Source organism: Diplotaxodon limnothrissa, linkage group LG14 (assembly GCF_057381915.1).
Source record: "Diplotaxodon limnothrissa isolate DT_005_m linkage group LG14, D_limnothrissa_male_GT1.1, whole genome shotgun sequence".
NCBI classification, from domain to species: Eukaryota; Metazoa; Chordata; class Actinopteri; order Cichliformes; family Cichlidae; genus Diplotaxodon; species Diplotaxodon limnothrissa.
In genome coordinates this window covers 7224562-7246651 of record NC_140609.1, presented here as the reverse complement: position 1 = coordinate 7246651, position 22090 = coordinate 7224562, and the positions used below count along the sequence as shown (strand labels likewise).

Here is a 22090-nt window from a genome sequence, read left to right as displayed (position 1 = left end):
CGACTGCATGATGTCGCTGGATGAATTTGCAGCGTTTATTTTTTCGAACCAAGCTTGACATCATTGCTTGATGTGAACTTCATGTTTTTTCACGGTTCATTTTTTTAGAATGAATGCTTTCGGTGTGTACATCCGTTAGATGACAAGTTTGCATCCAAAAAATTTGGAATTTTGTGTTATTTTTCACACGTGCTTGCTGTGCAATGGCTGTTGCATTTCTAACTAATTGGCTGCCCCTTGCAGACAGAAGTTTTAAGCAGCAGATGCGTGCTCACATTGAGCACAGACCAAATAAGTGCTATCCGCCCTCACTGAGATTATACAGAGCAAAGGCCAGGAAACCATTGACACTGAGCTTTTATATCACTGAACGGTGATCACAAGTCTGTCTTGTTCTTAGATAGGATGTGCACTCCCAATTGTTTTGTCTGATACAAATAGAGAAGACAGAGAATAGATGTCTCACAGATTGGAGCTGCAAAATTGAATTTTTCGAAATAAATCATGTGATAGATTTGATGGCGCTCTGTAAACAGCAGAGAAGCTTTACAAAGGATTGCTTTCTCTAATGCTCCAAAACATGATGAAGCTGGATGGGCAGGCAGGTGCAGCAGATTGAAGTTTTCTTTGAAGAGTGGTGGTGTCGATAAAAGCATTGACTCCAGGGCTGTATCTGTTCATATGTCTTCCTGCAGCTGATTACACTGTAGATTACACAACGCAAACCACGATGACCTTCGCCACCGTGTTCGCCGTCATGTTCAACGGCTGCACGGGGATCATGGCCGGCTCCAACATGTCAGGTAAGTGAACAGATGTTGTGTGTGTGCCGCCTGGTTACCTGTGTCAGAACATACACCATAAAACCTGCATTATCCATCAGGTGACCTGAAGAATCCCAGCTACTCCATTCCCCGGGGCACCATCACAGCCGTAATCTTCACCTTCATCGTCTACATCATGCTCAGCGTGCTGGTCGCCTGCACCTGCGATCGGTCAGTAAAAACGTTGGTCTGAAATTATTACTTTTGAATGGAATCTCAACCTGATTGTAACGAGATATGAGGTCGTTTGGTAATGTTCCTGTAGTGCCAGTGAACATGTAGTTTATTACCACAAAATAAATTTTCTGGAATTGTCATGGCAGCTCACACTGAAACAGGCAAACTCAAATCTTTCTAGCTTGTTATGGACCCCGTGAGGCCACAGTCACCTCTACCAGCCCTTTAAACACGCCCTCTGCATCACAGTGTTACTATTAGAGAAAAGTGCTCACGGACGTTTACAGTTCCAAGTTGCAGATCAGGCTATAGCAGCCTTCATGAGACACACACTTCATATCCACTTGGACTGTGTTGGATGGAAGCAGGTGAAAAGATAGTTCTACATGTTTAAGCTTGTTTAGGTCGAGTGCTCAAAGAATTTAGTTGGCTTTTATCCATGAAGGTTTTGATTGAACTTGGGCTGGCTGTAGCTCAGGAGGAGCTAGAATTTGAAGGTTTGTGGTTTGATCCCTTGCTGCTCCAGTCTGCATGTCAAAGTATCCCTGATACCATGTACTGTTCACTGATTTGCTCTACATTCATCGAAGTGTGAATGTTGGATAGAAAGCTCCCGCATAGGAAAAAAGCCTGTGTGAATGGGAGACTGAGGTTTTTAGTATATAGTGCTTTGAGTTGTCAAGTAGAGTAGAAAAACACTATACAACAACCACTCTATCTACCATTAAAAAGCTTTACCAGTAAACATGTGACAGTGTTTTTTCTTGTTCCCTGCATGTAATCACTGAGAATCTGTGACAGGTACTTGTGATCAGTTAGGAACATTTAAAGACGTGTTTTAAATCAAAGCCAACTCTGTCCTGAGTAGTAACCACAAACAGTATAAAGAATGTTGGTGACGTTAGGAAATTGTTTGTGAAGTGTCGTCGCTTTTTGCAACCAGAGGTATTGCATTTTTAGTTTAGTTAATCCCATCAAGGCTCTGGTAAAGGAACCTCTCATTCATGTAGCTCTGTTGTCTTAAAATATTGGATCAGCAGTTATCAGAGAGCTGTAAACACACAGCAACTTTACATTTGTTCTCGACCCTGGTGGCTTTGTATAAGGAAGAATTAAGGTTGCATGAATAACAACAGCAGCAATACTATGGTACTAACCAGTATGGTGGTTTTTTTACCAGTTTCACACAGTGCCTCAGTACTCATCCCTAAGTGTAACAGCCCAGTGTTCACAGAGCCGTTCATATTGCTGAAATCTTTGAGTTCAAATGCAGTGCTGTAGTAGTGGACACAGCACATTTTCCCTTCAGCGATCCAATACTCATAAGGTGTCAGATAATGCAGAGAGGGTTCATTTTCTGCTTCACCACGCAGAATTGGAGCGTCAGAGGAGGCCGATTTCAAAACCATTCATTCCAGCGAGATGTTATCAATACCAGGTGTCAGTTAATCAAGCCAACCATTATAATGGAAACACATTTGGGATTCTCATATCTTTTATATGTTGTTCAGTATGTTTGCTCTAGTGACTGATGTTACTATATAGTGGCTCAAGTGTGATTTTTTTTTTTATCACAGTAAAAGCATCATTAAATCCAGGTATGTTGTTAAGTGTGAAATGTTTTCATTTCATACTTAAGGTTAGGTACATTAAGTTCTTGATGTAGCAATTACCACTTGCTTTTCTCTGGTTAGCTGTCCTTTGTCTTCCTCACTCTAAATGTCTCGTTCTATCTGCCTTTTGCTGAAAGTCAGAGTTCAGAATTGATGCAGCTTTAAAGTGAATGTTGCCAAGGTGCTAAACTGACATGACAGGGCTATAAAAGAGCATCGGAGATCAATACTGCCACCATTTACTCTGCTGCAGCGCCCTCCCTGTATCTGCCTACCATACACATATACTTGGTGACAAGAAGCTTCTTAACACACTTTCTCTACATCTGCACTGTTGAATGTGTTTTTCTAGAATCACCAATGTTCATATATCCTTTTCATGATGTAGCTATTTAAATGCACACATATTGTGTGTTGTATTATAACAAATTATGACAAAGGTAACCTTGTGTTTATCACTAGAGTAGGCCATTCTCACATGACTCGTATCGGGGATGAAAACGTGTATGTTGGTGGTGACGTATTCTCTGATCTAAATGTGTATGTGTACACAGTAGGAATACAGATTGATTGTATACTGAATGAACACTGAATACTAGCTGAAAGTAATAAAGAAATGAAACGGATAGCTTACTGAGTTTTTGTAAGTGGCTAATATTTAATAGGGAAGTAAGAAAACTGCTAATCCACTAGTGTACATCCTTTTTTTGCTTTTTTTTTTTCCTCACTGCTCATCTGTTTCTGGGCTGTGGGGGGAACAGTATGAGGAGAGAGCCCAGACCTCCCTCTCCCCTGCCTACACCTGGAGCTCATAGAGTTACACTGAAACTGAAACTCTTATACATGTCCCGGGGTGTCTTCGGGCATGTCCAACTGGGAGGACCCTCCTAGGGGACCCCAGTTGGAAATGCCTTAAACACTTCCCTCAAGAAGAACCCAGGAGGTGTCCTGGTCCAATGCCTGAGCTATCCGAACTGACTCCTTTTGATGTGGAAGAGTGGTGATTTTACACTGACTAACTTGTACCCAAGTACTCTCAGAGTTGCCAATTCTCATTCCCGCCACGTCATTACAATGTAAAGTTTTTAGACTACTGTGGTAAATCTTAGAACGTGTGACGTAACAAGTGTAAGTGGCGATGTTAATTACCAAAACTAAAAGTGAAGACTAAATCCTCAAAATAATTAAATGTAAGTAAATTGTTAAAAGTTGTTTGCTTAATTGACAAACAGGTAGAGCAAGCCAGTTAGAGCAAGCTATAACTCTGATTAAAGGTAAAACGTTTAAAAAGGGTCATCAAAAACTTTTCAAACCGTTAGCCAAAAGAAAATCAGTTATTCAATACAAAATAACTGATGTACAAAAAAACCTCCATGATGTTATAAAATGAATAAATAACAATTAAAACAATTAGATTTGTATGAATTGGTCACACAGGGCTGTCAGGTGTGTTCAAACCAAAATGTTGGTGACCACAAACCAAGAACATATATAACTGCACAAACGTGTAACATAACTGACGCCTAGTTCTGAGTTTTATGTACGACGGACGATGTTTATCAGTCAGTGATGCACTTGTTTGTACTTGTTTGCACTTGTTTGCACTTGTTCTTAGAAACCTGGTCATACGACTTATTTCTTCACTGTACAGAGGAAGTGCAAAGGATTCCTATGAAAGGACAGTAAAAGGAACAGATGAGTGAGACAGAAAGTGAATCATCAACTTATTTGCAGAACCGTGCAATCTTTCCAACAAAGAAGGAGACATCGGCACACGTGGTGTAAGGTTGCGTACAGCAGGTTTCATGCCTGGTAAATCATTTCTTTTATTTTCGTTAGTTTGCTTAGGATCATTTGGTTTATTGAGGTTAATATGAAGTCATTTCCTAGAACTGCTGGTATTTCTGTTCCTCCTTGTGTGGTTCAGGTATCTGACTTTGAGATTTTTGACTTTAAATGTGTTTAATTGTGGAAAACATGGAAAAGGATGGTTGCTAATTTTAACTTTAAACCAGTTGCATACTTTGGCATGTTGGCTTTTCTCATCCTATTGAAAGAAGTAGTTTTTTCACGTTGTAGTCTTTTGCCTGTAAGAAGCTGGAATTCACTGTTTGTACTTTCCACAATTTATGCAATAGTCTGTGCAATCTGTGGTGTGGGGTGGGGGAGTGAATCACCAGACCAATGTTTTGTGCAAACTCTTAAGACTGTATTAATTTGCTCACTAGTTGCTACCATCAGCTAATTAGTGTGCTTGTGGTGTCAGGGGACACTGAACAGTCCATTTTAAGATTCAGCTTTCATTTTCTCATGGTGCAAACAGGAGCTTATAGACATTACCTGCTTGTAAGTAGTGAGCTGCCTTGTACATCATCTCCCGCTTGCAAAAAAAAAAACCCATTTATTTTAAACCTTCACTGCTATTTCTGCTACATTAAGCTGGCTCACTCCTTGAAAAATATTACCAACAATACCTGAAGTGCATCATAAAACTTTATTGAATTTCTGCAAGGAAATTGCTGGAAGACCCATATTTATCACACTGCGAGAATTCAAGTAACATCTATTTTTCAAGTGCAAATGGTTCCAGAAATGAGGGAAAAAAACTGCCATCCATTATGAATGCAGGTCTCATACACCTATTCAGAGTGTATATTTGGTGAAAACTACCCCCAGATGTTGTGATGTAACTACAATAACTATGTCTTCATTTTATGGTTTAAAAACAAAACAAAACAGGCTGATTATTATCAAGATACTAAAAATCCTCACGAGTTATTATTCACGTCAAGTCAAAGTCAATTACACTTGTTTTTTTTCTGGCTAGCCAAATTGTCCTGATCTGAAATATATTTGCTTCAATTATCAAACACTTGATAGCACTTTGTTAATAAATTATGAATTTTTAGTTGATTAAATTTGAGTTAATTGTTGCAGAAAAATTAAATAAAGTCTACTAATTGGTTAAAAATTGTTTTTTAATCTATGAACATTATCTGGATGGTTATTATGATGGTGCAGCTATTTATTAAACTTTGTAGATTGTCAATAGGTAGTTTAGCTTAGTGCATATATAGACCTCATTTGGATGGATGCTGGATCTCAGGGATGTCAGAGTAGAATTTCAATTTTTCTTTTACTCTTACTAGCTTGACTTATACTACAAAACTGCATATTAAAATTTATTAAAACATTGTGGCTTTGGTTAAAACATGATGACAGAAATGTCACATGATGCTAAAGGAGACCTTCTGTATATCTCTGAGACTAAATAGTATTTGCCACCTTAAGATCTAGAAAACGCTCACTAATTGATGTAACATTTATCCCAAAACAGCGATACTATTGCCCTAGGCACCATAAGCATTGACAAATGCACTCAGCTAACATTTTATTAGGTACAACTTGCTAGTACCAAGTTGAATCCACTTTTGCCCTGAGAACTGTCTTAATTCTTCTTCGCATAAACTAAACAAGGTGGGGGAAGATTTTTGTTTATGTTGACATAATAGCATCTCACAGTTACTGCAAATTTGTCGGCTTTTCATCTATGATGCCAGTCTCCCATTGTATCAGATTCCAAAGGTGTTCTACTGGATTGAGATCTGGTGACTATGGAGGCAATCTGAGTACAGTGAACTCATTGTCATGTCCGAGAGACCTGTTTGAGAACAGTCTTAGAAAATCAGTGTACTGTGGTCATAAAGTGATGAACATGATCAGAAACAATACTTGGTTTGCTTATGGTGTTTAAATAATTCTCACTGGGCACTGAAGGGCACAAAAAGTGCAAAGAAAGTATGCCCCACATAATTAGACTATCACTACCAATTCAAGGATTCAAAGTGTTTATTGTCATATGTACAAAGAAAGCATTTCTCTGTGCAATGAAATTCTTTTTTTGCTGTCCACACACAGATGCCGGTTAATATATACAAATAGAAGAGATAAATGAAGACAAAAAATTTAAGTTTGAAGTGGATGTGTGTGCAAAAGAGCTATTAGCTTAATATACTGGCTTAATATGCAAGATGACCTAATGTGCAAAAATTATTAATGTTGTTAAAAATAGGTCAGCTGTTCAAGAGTCTGATAACAGTGGGGAAGAAGGAGTTGTTGAGTCGGGATGTTCTAGATTTCACACTTCTGAGCCTTCGTCCCGAGGGCAGAAGACTGAACAGTCTACAGGGAGTGCAGAATTATTAGGCAAGTTGTATTTTTGAGGAATAATTTTATTATTGAACAACAACCATGTTCTCAATGAACCCAAAAAACTCATTAATATCAAAGCTGAATGTTTTTGGAAGTAGTTTTTAGTTTGTTTTTAGTTTTAGCTATTTTAGGGGGATATCTGTGTGTGCAGGTGACTATTACTGTGCATAATTATTAGGCAACTTAACAAAAAACAAATATATACCCATTTCAATTATTTGTTTTTACCAGTGAAACCAATATAACATCTCCACATTCACAAATATACATTTCTGACATTCAAAAACAAAACAAAAACAAATCAGCGACCAATATAGCCACCTTTCTTTGCAAGGACACTCAAAAGCCTGCCATCCATGGATTCTGTCAGTGTTTTGATCTGTTCACCATCAACATTGCGTGCAGCAGCAACCACAGCCTCCCAGACACTGTTCAGAGAGGTGTACTGTTTTCCCTCCTTGTAAATCTCACATTTGATGATGGACCACAGGTTCTCAATGGGGTTCAGATCAGGTGAACAAGGAGGCCATGTCATTAGTTTTTCTTCTTTTATACCCTTTCTTGCCAGCCACGCTGTGGAGTACTTGGACGCGTGTGATGGAGCATTGTCCTGCATGAAAATCATGTTTTTCTTGAATGATGCAGACTTCTTCCTGTACCACTGCTTGAAGGTGTCTTCCAGAAACTGGCAGTAGGACTGGGAGTTGAGCTTGACTCCATCCTCAACCCGAAAAGGCCCCACAAGCTCATCTTTGATGATACCAGCCCAAACCAGTACTCCACCTCCACCTTGCTGGCGTCTGAGTCGGACTGGAGCTCTCTGCCCTTTACCAATCCAGCCACGGGCCCATCCATCTGGCCCATCAAGACTCACTCTCATTTCATCAGTCCATAAAACCTTAGACAAACCAGTCTTGAGATATTTCTTGGCCCAGTCTTGACGTTTCAGCTTGTGTGTCTTGTTCAGTGGTGGTCGTCTTTCAGCCTTTCTTACCTTGGCCATGTCTCTGAGTATTGCACACCTTGTGCTTTTGGGCACTCCGGTGATGTTGCAGCTCTGAAATATGGCCAAACTGGTGGCAAGTGGCATCTTGGCAGCTGCACGCTTGACTTTTCTGAGTTCATGGGCAGTTATTTTGCGCCTTGGTTTTTCCACACGCTTCTTGTTGACTATTTTGAATGAAACGCTTGATTGTTCGATGATCACGCTTCAGAAGCTTTGCAATTTTGAGACTGCTGCATCCCTCTTCAAGGTTCAAGGTTCAAGGTTCTTTATTTGGCACATGCATAGTTATACAAGTATAACACACAGTGAAATGTAGCCTGACACGCTCCTCGACATGTACAAAAATAGGGGGGGGGGGGCTGTAGAGGAAGAACATTATTTATTTATATGTATATGTATATATATATATATATATATATATATATATATATATATATATATATATATATATATATATATATATATATATATATATATATAATATACACACATTGGGTGAATGTGCAGTAGTAGCAGCAAGCAGGTGAATTCTGTACATTAATATGAATAGACATCTGACTATTTTACAGGATAGACAATATAAACATATTTAAAATTAAAGGAATTTGAAATGTACATTGTGCCTTGGTTTAGTGTCTGGAAGAGAGTCCTGTCTCGGTCAATTATAGATGATGTGAGATGATGTGAGCGGGCGGATGTGTGTGTTTAGGGCACGGATGGCTTGGGGATAGAAGCTCCTCTTGAGTCTCTCTGTCCTTGCCCGGAAGATGCGGAACCTTCTACCAGATTGCAGAAGTTGGAACAGTTTGTTGCCAGGATGGGACGGGTCCTTCAGTATCTGCGCTGCTCTAGTCCGGCATCTCCTGGTGTAGGTGTCCTGAAGCGGGGGGAGAGCAATCCTGCAGCAGCGTTCTGCTGTACGGATCACTCTCTGGAGAGCTTTTTGGTCCTTCACACAGCTGTTCCCAAACCACGATGTCATGTTCTGTGTGAGGATGCTCTCCACAGCGCCTGTATAGAAAATCCTGAGGATCTTTGGAGAGACCCTGAATTTCCTCAGTTGTCGTAGGTGATACAGGCGCTGCCTAGCTTTTTTGGTCTGGACCTGAATGTGGGCAGCCCATGTCAGGTCTCTGCAAGATATCTCACTATTTTTGACTTTTCTGAGCCTGTCAAGTCCTTCTTTTGACCCATTTTGCCAAAGGAAAGGATGTTGCCTAATAATTATGCACACCTGATATAGGGTGTTGATGTCATTAGACCACACCCCTTCTCATTACAGAGATGCACATCACCTCATATGCTTAATTGGTAGTAGGCTTTCGAGCCTATACAGCTTGGAGTAAGACAACATGCATGAAGAGGTTGATGTGGACAAAATACTCATTTGCCTAATAATTCTGCACTCCCTGTATGTTGGGGGTTGTGGAATCTTTCAGGATGGAGGCAGCTCTCCTTTAGACTCTGTGATGGTAGATGCTCTGCAGAGAGGGCAGTGGAGTCCTGATGATCTTCTCCGCAGTTGTTATCATTCTCTGCAGGCGTTTGCGTACCATGCAGTGATGCAGCTGGTCAGTGTGCTCTCCACAATGCAGCTGTAGAACCTGTTGAATCTCAATTATTGATGCAATGCAGGATGGATTCATGCTTTGTGTGGTTTATGCTAAATTCTGAAACAGCATTCTGATTGTTGTAACAGAAATTGAGACTCATCAGACTCAGAGATCAAGACTCTTGCCCAATTTTAGTGAATCTGTGCAAATTGTATTCCCTTTTTCTTGTTCTTAGCAACTGGAGTGGCACCTAGTGTGGTCATCTGCTGCTGTAGATGATTATGGTTCAACATGCTGAGCATTCAGAGATGCTCTTTTGTATACTTTGGTTGTAACAAGTGGTTGTTTGAGCTACTGTTGACCCCCAGTCAGTTGAAAGTATTCTGGCCATTCTCCTTTGATCTCTAGCATCAACAAAGTCTTTTCACTCAGAGCAGTGCTGCTCACTGTCTGCCACCAACAACTGTGCCATGTTTAGTCTCTTAAATCACCGTTCTTCTCTATTCTGTAGAAACATGAGTAGGTCATCTTGGCCATGTCCATGTCTGGCACTAATATGGCCAGGTTACTTTTCTTTGAAGTTCTCCAATGTCTGTCCATAAAAGCAAAAACAGAACACCCTCTGCCTGCTGTTCCACAAGTTGTCCAAAGTGTGGCAGTGACGCTCTCTCTACAAACTGCAGCTCTTCTTTGAAAGATTTCGACAGACAGACCAACCTTTACACAGAGCTCTTCTTCTAAATTGCTACCCTCTGCAAATTGTAGCTCTCCATCATAGCTTTTAAAAGCCAAGCAGTTAAGATTGTGAGTATTTAAAAGTAAATGTTAGGGAGGTGAGAAAAGGGCTGTTGAAAATGCTTCTTGATAGCTGCCTACCTGAGTCTGTGTGTGCCGCTCTTGCAGCATCTCTCTTGTCTTAGGTGTGAGCGATCGTCAGCGTGTGCTCATTATAACGAGGGATAAGATCATTCACCGTGGCACTGACAGCTTCAGATGGTTCAGGCTCGGTTTTAACATGAACTAATGTATGATGTGCTTCAGCTAGCTGAACTTTTCTGTTATGAGCTGTAGGTGGAGGGCTCACAGATTTTTTTTTTTTCTTTTTTTCCTTCCTGTAATTTCCTAGCAGTGTGATCAGTCACTTCCATGCAGAGAAAGTAACTGAGTTGGATTTTTATTTTAAGTATAAATCAGAATGGACTTTTGAAGTTTGATGGATTCAGTTATTATAGTTTAGCAATGCCACATCATTATAAAATATTTCAAAATATAAAAAAGTGCGAAGGCTTTCACTGAAAGATTGACTTTGCATATGTACTTTTTAAGAGCACATTTTGTCCTTTGCAGCTATTAGCACTGCAAAGAAAATGAAGCCTATTTGGATGGAAAAACTGTCCAACTGTTTTTCAGGTCACCATTAATCGAGCGGCTGCATTTCGTCTGTTTTGAGATTATCGCTGATGATATGCCACTATGGTAAGAGGGGCTGCAGATGATGGCGATGTAGTCTGAGGGGATAGGAGATAAAGGGGAATCTATTAACCTCATGTGACCAGCCAGCCAGCCATGACAGATTGCCCTGTCGCTACTTTATCAAGCTCTTTTGGTAATGTGTGTGTGGATAATGAAATGCATGACAACTCAATGTGCTTTTCCAAGCTGATGATGATGGTTATTATTATTATTATTGTTATTATTATTATTATTGGGCTGAGTCTTAACAGGTTAAAGTCATGTAGTCGGGGTTTCTGTCTTTGCTTGATTGACGTCTTTGTGTTTGTGTGAGCGCAGCACAGTGCATGAGTGACCTGTGGGCTAATCCGCCCTATGCTATAGAAGCTTTTGTATTAATAACCGACTTGATAATTATATTAATTTGAATCTGCTGGGCCTCCTTTTGTGGTGCTATCTCTGACATGCAGCTTTGTAAATGCATGCGCAATCCATACACCCCCTGAAGTGCCTCTCGCTCTCATCTAACTCCTCTGTTGTCCCCTCTACTCTCTCGCTCACACACACACTCACACACACAGTGTCTAATTCCCCTCACTTTTCTAGAAAACACATCTTTCTTCACAGAGCTTAACACTTTTTTCCATTGGCTATTCTTCCAAACACTTCACTGTATGTCTGCGGTCTCTTGTCTTCTCCCACGCACTGCCAATTTCCATTCTACTGCCTTCCTATCCTATATTTTAACCGTCCCTCCCCTAGCGCGGATTACCTTTCATGCTTGTGTTTACTTTTTTAATTATTCAATATCATCTCCTCTGTTGCTTCTGCACCTTCTGTGTAGATCAAGTCCTACAACTCAACTTTTTTGTTTTTTAAGAATTGAGGGTTTTTTACTGTCTCCCACTAAATGACTGTGGCCTAAGGGTGGGCCACAAGCTATTAAGATAGTTTGCAAAAGCAAGTGTGACTGATCAGAGAATTACACAGCTCTCCATTTGAATATTGGCACCCAAGCAAACCAGCGTGCTACACATGCAATTTCAAATTTGTGCTTAAAGCCAGCACGTGTAGGATTTCAGAGTTTCGGCTTAGGTGTCCCACAGTGGAAGTATCAAGAAGACAGACACGATTTAGCCAAGGTACTCAGAGTGGTCAAGCAGAATTTCTGTTTTACATAAGGATTTTTGGATTGTGTCATGACATGGGGAGGGGATATCTTGAAATGGCATTTCAGGCAGGTGCATGAGGCCTATCCAATCAGAAGAAGTTGGCTTAAAGGGGGGGGATTTATTTAAGTGGATGAACTGAGGGGCTGCACTAGAGCTGGGCGATATGAGATTTTTTCATATCACGATATGTTTTTTTCATTTCAGGCGATAACGATATCTATCACGATATAAGCCAAATAACTATATTTGTAAGATTTAAATGTGCCGTTGCTCACAAGTAAAATGTGAAATAATCAGCAGCTTGTTTTTATTTAAATATTTATTTCCCATAATAAGTTCAACAGGGTAGATGTACTTATGGAACATGAGACTTTTTCAGATAAATAAAGGCAAATATTGCAAACTACACAAAAGGCAGCCGCTAAAGCGTTTAAGTTTCAAAATAGAACAAACGAAACAGACTAAATTGTCAATTCCACTTAGAAACAAAGTATTAATTCTAAAAATAAATCTTAGTTTGTTTTACAGAAGAACAGACAAAACTGACTAACTTTTGTCAATATCAAATAAACTGAGAACTAAAAGGAAATTCTCAATCTCTCCTTGTTGTATAGCTTAGCTTTTCAAACAGTTTTAACAGTTACTTTAGTCTGACAAAAGCCGAATGACGAATTAGCGCTTCCAGTCAGAGACTGAGGCTACGTCCACACGTACACGGGTATTTTTGAAAACTGAGATTTTCCGTTTTCGTTTTAAAAAATAATCCCGTCCACACATAAAGGCAGAAATGAAGGAAAACGCTGCTATGAACATGCCAAAGCAGCAGGTGGCGCTAGATTCCTAACCGTGCCGAAATGTTGGCCAATCAGAAGTCTAGAAGCCTCGGTGGGAAAAAGTAAACAAAGCTGGGGCATAGAAGCAGAACCGAGTCGTATGTGTGGAGGGACAGTAACTGTGTGTATATGTAAGCATTTAAACACTGCAGAGAGTAGAATTAACAGTAACAGTATTGTAGAAATTCATTTCACCGAAACAATAACGTGGTGCACAGTGTGACGCATGCTCCAGTTTATTGTATTTCCAGACTTGCTTTCGGCACAATTTACAGTGCACGCTACTCTATTTTTTGTCAGACTTGAAATAGCCGAAATACCTTCACACTACGGACCTTCTATGGCTCTTCCATTTGACAATCTCTCCGGCATTGGAACCATCATCTTTTTTCTCTTCGGTCACGCTCGGTTGATTTTTCTAGTCAGCACACTCATTTCCTCCATTACCCGCTGGCTAATTCCCAAACAAACACACGTGCGGCTTGGCACTTGTGCTGTACGTAACAAGCCACGCGACGTGACGCTGCGGCTGTGATTGGTTCGGCTCTGCGCTACTTAATTTGGATTGGCTGACCTTTTTTTTTTTTTTTTTTCTTTGAGGACAAGAGCGGCGAGGTCTATCGCGATAGCTTAATTTCTCTATCGAGTAAAAGTTATATCGCGATACATATCGTTATCGTTCTATCGCCCAGCTCTAGGCTGCACACAGTATTACTGTAGGATTAACAAAGTAACTCTAAATTATGCAAGTATGCTCATTTAGAGTCCAAGATCACATATACAGAGATGAAAACAGAACTGAGGGAGCTCAAACTAACCTAATCAAATGAGAAAGTGGGGAACATAGAGGTCTAGTCTTACCAAACAGGACATGATGCATGTTGTGGTACATAGAGAAAATCATGCCTTTGAACTTCAAAACACCTAAAAACCATAAAAAGAGAGGTACATTTATAGAACTGTAAAGACAGTATGATGTTGGCATATGCATTTATGGCACACTAAAAGTCCAAAATGGAAAGCTACAGAAGAATTTCATCTGATCTGACTCTTGATTGCAGTTTCTTTTTTCCAGCTTTGGGCAAAACAGTCACTTTTTAATATTTAAAAAAAGATACAAAGTCTCTGTAGTAAATATCAGTCATTTAGCTAATGGTAAGGTTTTTTTTGTTTTGCTTTTTAATGTTTGCCAAAATATCTGAGCTGTCTTGTATCTCATTCTGTTGATGCAAAAGTAAAAAGACTAGAAACCACAAAAAAGACCACAAAAACTACACTTATACTTCCTAGGCCCCCTCTTTGTGGCGGCGTTGCAAAGCTAAAGTATACATGAGCTTACATATGCTTATTTCTGTAGTCTATTAACTTATTGTGTGCTGATTCTTGTGCTTGTTCCCTTTGCTCTCTGGCCTTCTCTTCCTCATTGTCCACTGTGTAGTCACTTCCTTATGCTCTTATCCTCACTCACCTCCTTCTCCCCATCCCTTTCTCCTGGTGCTATCACCCCACAGCAGCATTCTTGGCTTCCATTTCCAGTTTCTCTCTCCTCCCTGTCTATCATTCATTCATCCGTCCACACAGCTGCATTCCCTCCTTTTGTTAGTCACCTCCTATCTCTCTGCCGCAGAGATTCCAGTCACTTTCGCCCACTCTCTCTTCTTTTTCTCGCTGCCGTCCCAGTTTTTGAGGAGGTGGTAACAATGACGGCGGCACAGGCCAAGTTTTCGACAACATGTCCTCTCGGGATAAAAAGCTACAGCAATGGGAAGGAGAGACACAGGAGTAAAGGGCTTTAGACAGAGGAGAGAAAGGGAGGATTTGGGTCACAGAGAGGTGTGGACGCTGGGCTTTTCATTTAAAATGGTTTGGCAGGCATTTGTGTTGTCCGTGATGGATATGAGGAAGCTCATTATAATTGATGGCTACCTCACCTGTTGTCTGTGGGATGCACTAAACTTGAATTATAAATAATAATAATAATAGTTTTCTTTTACTTACACCATGGTACAAGTACAGAGGTGAAATATGGACTCTTATGCTAATATAGGATTTTATCTCATCTACTCAAAGTCCATATTTCACCTCTGTAACTTGTACCTTGTAAGTAAAAGAACATTTTCACTCCGATAAACTGTTTAAGCTCATTTGTGATAATAGAAACAATAGAGCTGTTCTGGAGCTTCCAGGGTTTGTTTGAAATTGTATCTGTAAATTTCTGCTCATATTAGATTTCATAAGGAAAAGAAACAGAACTGATTTCTTTATTTTTAACTAAATTTCTATAGGCCATTGTATTGACTTTTTGAAGCTATTACAAGCAGCCCGACTTAAAAATTGTTACCAACAACAGCAAAAGCTGCAGTTCCTCAAGTGGCCCTTTGAAGTTAACTCCCAAAGTGAGTCTCATTAACATAGATTCCCATTTGAACGGCACAACTTTATAGTAGAAACAAGTCTGGTATGAATTCCAGTTTTGGTTAGGGCCAGGGTAGGCCAGCTAGGGTTCCCTAGGAGTCATAAGGTTAACAAGGTTAACTGTTACCTTGAGTGAAAAGTTGCTGCCAACACAGGTAGCTAAATGAAATGGCTGTCTGTTAGGTGTCACCTTAGTTAATTTGAAAAAACTGGACCTCAATACCATGTTTGTGGTGTGTGGCATTTTAATGCAAATGTCTGATGAATGAATTGGCTGTTTGTGTGATTAATTGTTCTAAATGTATATAGTACCATGCAAAAAGTTGTTTGCTTCTGTTATTTTGATGTATTCCTAAAATAGTAACACTGTCTGCTCTCTGTGTCTAGGCATTTCACTCATATAGCCACTGGATGCACCCTTTACTCAAGCTTACTGGCTACCAAGCTGATCACTCAGTCCTCTTGTCCATAAATGGTTACTTCTGGCCCCCCAAAAAAATGTAGATGGCAATGCCCTAAATTTTAAATTCAAGGCCACTAATTGCTCATTTGCCTTCATTGTTGGGGAACAGCAAAGTTTTGCAACTAACTGAAACAGGCCCACTCTGTAGCATCTCCTTTTGTAACAGTATATTTCCCTGTCTGGGTATAACCACATCACAAACTGTTCAGTGAGTTTATTTAATGCACATCACTTCAAAATGTTAATTATTCACTGGAGTCTTTTGCAATCCTAATAAAAAGGCTTTCCCCTCACCATGAACCCCACATCAGTCATGCTTTGTTAAAAGCATCAGTTGCAAATGATCGAGTAATAAAAACAAGACGCTGGAAATTGGAAGTTGGTGCAAAGAATGACCGAATAAAAAAACCCTGAAAATTGGAAATGGAAAATGAAGAGCTGCTGCAAAAACAAGATGACAATGTTGGAGGGGAAAGGATTTGATAAACATTTTATAAAAGAAGATGACGGTTCCTGAAAAGGCTAAGATGTGCCGAGAACGTGTGAAGGGTTGGGAAGAAAGGGAAGGCAGGCGACTGAGGAATTGATAAGGAAAAAAGCGATGGAGGTTGTGTGTGTGTGTGTGTTTGTGCACGCAGAGGCCTTGTTAGATATTGATCCCATTTAATAATCCTTAACCACAGTCTACTCCCCTGCGGGCACTTAACCATCCTCCCCATCTCTTGCTGACTCTTACGGCCCCTCTCTTCCTCCCTTTATACTTTGTGTTCCTCTCCTTCTCGGCTGTTGCTTTGTCTCTGTGCATCTCTTTCTCACTCCTCGTGTCTCTTGGCTGTGCTGTAAAAGTACATTTAAGGTCAAGATGAAGGGAGGTTGAAGACCAACAGTAAATCCCATCCGCAAACGGTAATATTTTAATAGAAAGTCAGGGTTAAAAATGGCAGTACATGTGGATTTTGAAAGAAGTAATTATTTAGATGTTACTGCTGTTGAATGAAGGATGCTAGAAATTAAAAATCAGGATTTCTCCATTGCTCCTGCTAATCAGTCTCTCATGTAGGTTTTGCTTTGTTGAATGCAACAATTAACTTAATTTTGTTCCTGACTGAAGTGAAAGATGTTGTGCAACACATGTGCTTAAAGATCCACTGAAATAGGGACTTGAAGTTCATGGAAAAAGGTGGATCATCAGTAATGAGCTCAAGCTGCACAAGTCCAAGTAACATAAAAGCCTGACACCTTACTAGGTCATGTGGAGAAACCTAACAATTTTCTCCTTGGGCAACACTTGGCAAGACTGGAGAGGGAAAAACTTCTTTTAACAGAATGCTTATCTGACAGAACCGAGCCAGGGTGGCTGCTGACCCAGAGCAGTCAGGTCCCCTAGGTTAACTGATTTGAGGATGAAGAAGGAATGAGCCGCTGCCTCACAATCTGCTCTTTTTCTGTACTTCTGTACTTACAAGTCGCTTCTGCTGAAGTGTCTTAGCTGAGTGAAACACACCAAATTGTTCACTTCTGGGGACATTACCATCAGAAATGAAAGCAAGTCATTGGGTCCCAAATTCCTGAAATGGCAGGAGTGTATGAAGACATGGCAGTGTCATGTGGGCAGAATTTGAAGGTTGGAAAACAAAAGTAAGTAGCTAAGATGTTAAAAACAGTACAAAAGTGAAGTGATTGTCTGGGGAATAAGGTTAGACATAGCCGTTATACTTGAAGAGTTTCATATCCACTTTAAAGGTGTTCTTGATAGTGCAGGTCTTGGAATTTGTTTTTGCCTGAAAACAAATTGAATTAAATGTGTTTCTGAAATCTAAAGGAATAAATAATCATCACCTATTGTCTTTAATTAAAAGTCTTAGCATTACATACCACCATCTCTGTTGCAAACAGAGAAGTGAATCTCTCTCCATCAATGTTACAGTGAGATTCTACAGTGATGTGCAAAAGTCTTGAACCACCCCTTGTTTCTTTATATTTTGCTTCCAGATATCCAAAGCAAAGGAGTAAACTGCACCAGTGTTGCAGCTACACATAAAACACAACTTGGCAAAGAACCAATTTAAAATAGGCGTGTTAGGCATGTTGTTACCAGCCCCTTTTTTGGAAAGAAAACACCCATGTAATTTCCTTCCGTTTCTTTACTTGAAAACTGCCAAAGATAACAATTTTAAAGGGTATTGTTACACCCCGGCCTAGGCAACCGGGGTGCAACGCAGAAAAACAAAGATAAGGAAAAATAAACCACGAAGGCCCTCCACCAAAATCCCAAAACGAAAATATCCCATGACGAAAGTATTTACAACAGACTATTTATTTATAACAAAACACCAAACACAAGACGTCAAACTATTTACAACGGGGGGGAGATCGCGACCATGACATACTGAAACACAAGGCTTAAATACATAGAAGGAGCAATTAGGGAATGGACCACAGGAGGGAAACACAGCTGGGGCAAATTAGAACTGACGAGACAGGGCAAAACGTAAACTGAAAACACTAAGATAACACAGACTTTCAAAGTAAAACAGGAAACACATAACAGTCACGCCAAAAGCAACACACCGACAACACCGAAACGTAACATTTCCCCCCACCCAAAAATCAAACATGTAACCCCAAGTGAAATGTTTGATCAAACAAACGAAGGCTGAAGTGAAGGCAGACGAAGCTGATGGAGGCTGGAGCGGTCCCACGGACCCTCCAGCAGACGACGAAGGCTGGGGCGGTCCCACGGACCCTCCAGCGAAGGCGGATGAAGGCTGGAGCGGTCCCACGGACCCTCCAGCGAAGGCAGACGAGCAGCTCACTAGCTGCACACATGGACACGCAGCCCACCAGCTGCACACACGGACACGCAGCCCACCAGCTGCACACACGGACACGCAGCCCACCAGCTGCACACACGGATACGCAGCCCACCAGCTGCAGAAGGCTGGAGCGATCCCTCGGATCCTCCAGCGAAGGCGGATGAAGGCTGGAGCGGTCCCACGGACCCTCAAGCAGACGACGAAGGCTGAGGCGGTCCCTCGGACCCTCCAGCAGACGACGAAGGCTGAGGCGGTCCCCCGGACCCTCCAGCGGAGGCAGATGAAACTGATGGAGGCTGGAGCGGTCCCACTGACCCTCCAGCAGACGACGAAGGCTGGAGCGGTCCCTCGGACCCTCCAGCGAAGGCGGATGAAGGCTGGAGCGGTCCCACGGACCCTCCAGCGACGACAAAGGCTGGGGCGGTCCCACGGACCCTCCCCCCCGGCGAAGGCGGATGAAGGCAGACGAAGGCTGGAGCGGTGCCTCGGACCCTCCAGCGAAGGCGGACGGCTGAAGCGGTCCCTCGGATCCTCCAGTGAAGGCACAAGGCCGAAGCTGTCCCTCCTTCGGACCCTCCAGCGATCCCGGACGAGCCCCCATATGTTACACCCCGGCCTAGGCAACCGGGGTGCAACGCAGAAAAACAAAGATAAGGAAAAATAAACCACGAAGGCCCTCCACCAAAATCCCAAAACGAAAATATCCCATGACGAAAGTATTTACAACAGACTATTTATTTATAACAAAACACCAAACACAAGACGTCAAACTATTTACAACGGGGGGGAGATCGCGACCATGACATACTGAAACACAAGGCTTAAATACATAGAAGGAGCAATTAGGGAATGGACCACAGGAGGGAAACACAGCTGGGGCAAATTAGAACTGACGAGACAGGGCAAAACGTAAACTGAAAACACTAAGATAACACAGACTTTCAAAGTAAAACAGGAAACACATAACAGTCACGCCAAAAGCAACACACCGACAACACCGAAACGTAACATTATCCTGAAGAGCTATTAGCCCAAAATATGTCATATCTCAGCACAGTGTGCAGTGTGTCCTTGAAACATTTGGGGAAACTGAACAGGTGGAGGACACTTAAGGCTCATCAGAAATGGTCTCAGTGGAAGAGCTGCAGTAAAGAAGTCATTCTTGCAGAAGAGAAACAAGAACAGGTTGATGTATGCCAAGTTATACAAGAACGGGACTCCATCACTGATGAATCCAAATTTGAAACTTTTGCTGCACATAATGGTTAGTTTCTACAGCCATCTAAAAAACATGGTGGAGGCTCTGCCATGTTTTGAATCCTGCATTTTCAGCCAAAATTGATGCAACTGTGAATGTGGAAAAAAAGAGTACCCTCAGACTCTAATGCACCCTGCAATGTGATCCAGAAAACATCTGATTGTCAACGGCTTCATTTTTTCTGCTTGGCAATGATCACAAACACAGTTCCAATACAATAAAAGCACAGCTGGATAGAAAAACACACAATTGAACACTATCAGCCATGGACTGGCCTCCCCAGAGCCGAGACCTCAACATCATTGAAGCAGTGTGAGATCTTGTTTACAGAGAATATGACTATGTTGGTTTTAGTCATTCAGGTCATGGTAGGCTTCCATGTCTGTTAAGATATGGTAGTCTTTACAGGCCATCACCAAACAGACGTGTTGACACCAGTTAGCACCAGGACCAGGTTATTCGTGCTCTGGACATGGAGGAAGTGCAGCTGCTTTTTGGGCCTTTTTCCCAGGGCATTTGTGTTGTGGTTCCAGGTGAGGTCAGCAGAGATGTGGGGACACAGATTTCACTCATTCTCCATTTCTAGTGAGAGAGGAGTGGATCTGTGTGTGCCGCCTGAAGTCCATTATGAGTTCATTTGCTATGAGCACATTCAGGTTATTTTCTGAGCACCAGCGGGACAAGTTCTCTACCTGTCTCAGTTCCATCAGAGACGAGCTCAACCATGGTGGTGTCATTGGCATACTTGAACGCAGCCACTTTGTGGATCCGGTGCTGAGTGACAGTGGTGGGGGGAGAGGTGGGGGCTGAGTTGGAGTGATTGAGGCTGGTTGGCTATGTTTTTGATCCAGGAGCAGGTGTCAGAGGGGACCTGAAGGTGTTTCAGTTTGGTGGTGAGGAAGTCTGGACACTGAGCTAGTCCACAAAGAGCATTCTTGAATCACTTTTTCACACTGGGCCATATAGGTTTAGTGTTATCTTTGTCTAATATTTTAATGTGTTTGATGATGTGAAACATTTAAGTGTGACAAACACAAAAAAAGAGGAAATCAGGAAGGGGGCCACCACTTTTTTACACCACTGTACTGTGCCAACTATACATACTTCCCATTTCCCTAGCAGAACTTAAATAAGTTAGTGGTGAATCAAGATTTATTTCCACAGTACTGTGTATATTTTTTCTAATGCACCTTTGAATCTTATAGTGAGTGGAATGATTGACTTACAGGACCGTCACAGCTATATTTTAGACAAGCAAATGGCCACATAATGGTGCAATGAGCATAAAAGTGATGTTAGCCATAAGCTAAAGCCATCTCAGTAACCAACTCTGATTTCATCCGAGTATGTATTGAACATTCTCGGGGATCATTAAACTAGATGATCCTCAGTGGTTACATTACTCCTGATGAGCGGTGACCTCGGCCTCTGACAGCAGCATACACAGCATTTGTGATAGCGATGCCGCACTTATGTCATAATGCACCGTAACACACACACATGTACCCGCTCCTCATGTCAACTCATAATTTATCATCCCATTTGAAAAATCTCAGATAATTAATCCATAATGTTAGATTAAAGGTGAATTTAATGGTGAATTATCAGGAGCACAACACGTGAAATGATGGATTAAAAGATGAATGTGCATGAATACACAAATGAGGGCATGAATAAAAAATGGTAAACAAATAAGCTGAAGGATGGAGCGGACTGGGAGGAGTGAGAACAATCGACCAGCAATCTCTGTGGGCTCCTTTTAGTCATCGAGCTTTGTTTCCTCCTCTTTTCTAAATGAGTTCCTTTAATCTGTCACTCGCTCCCTTGTGCTTTTGTTCTCCTCTTTATTTCAGTGGCAGAGCTCATTTCAGCAGGGTGATCTGATCAATAATTACTATACAGGCTACACACACAACAGTCACACAAAGATATACATATATAGTACTCCATAGGTAGCGAATACACAGCCTCAAAAGCAGTAGAGACTTATTTATCCATCCATTGTCTATGCTAACCAGCACCCCCACCCATTCTAGGCCCCCACTGATCATATGTAGGCAGTTTATTAAAACTAAATTTTAACTGAATTTAATTAAATATGATTTTTATACTTGTCTATGGTGATCCTTGACTATAGCTATTTCTTTCATTGTTTTCACATTGATGGGATTTTTTTGTCCAATTTGAACCAAATTCTTCACTATTTTTCTCTTTCTGTAACTTATAGTTATGTTCATAGTGTTTTTTTTTACTCCTGCTGTACTTGATTGCACTTGAAAACAAATCCACCATCACA

At 41.1% G+C, this 22090-nt stretch overlaps 1 protein-coding gene across 1 annotated transcript in view; it reads left to right on the top strand.

The window, feature by feature from the left end:
• Positions 1-22090, top strand: part of LOC146618301 (solute carrier family 12 member 9) — an 83032-nt gene that overhangs the window by 8892 nt on the left and 52050 nt on the right. Inside the window, exons 5-6 of the mRNA XM_085370775.1 lie at positions 696-803; positions 884-995. Of these exons, the coding sequence (XP_085226901.1) occupies positions 696-803; positions 884-995 (220 nt within the window). The remainder of the gene's footprint in view (positions 1-695; positions 804-883; positions 996-22090) is intronic.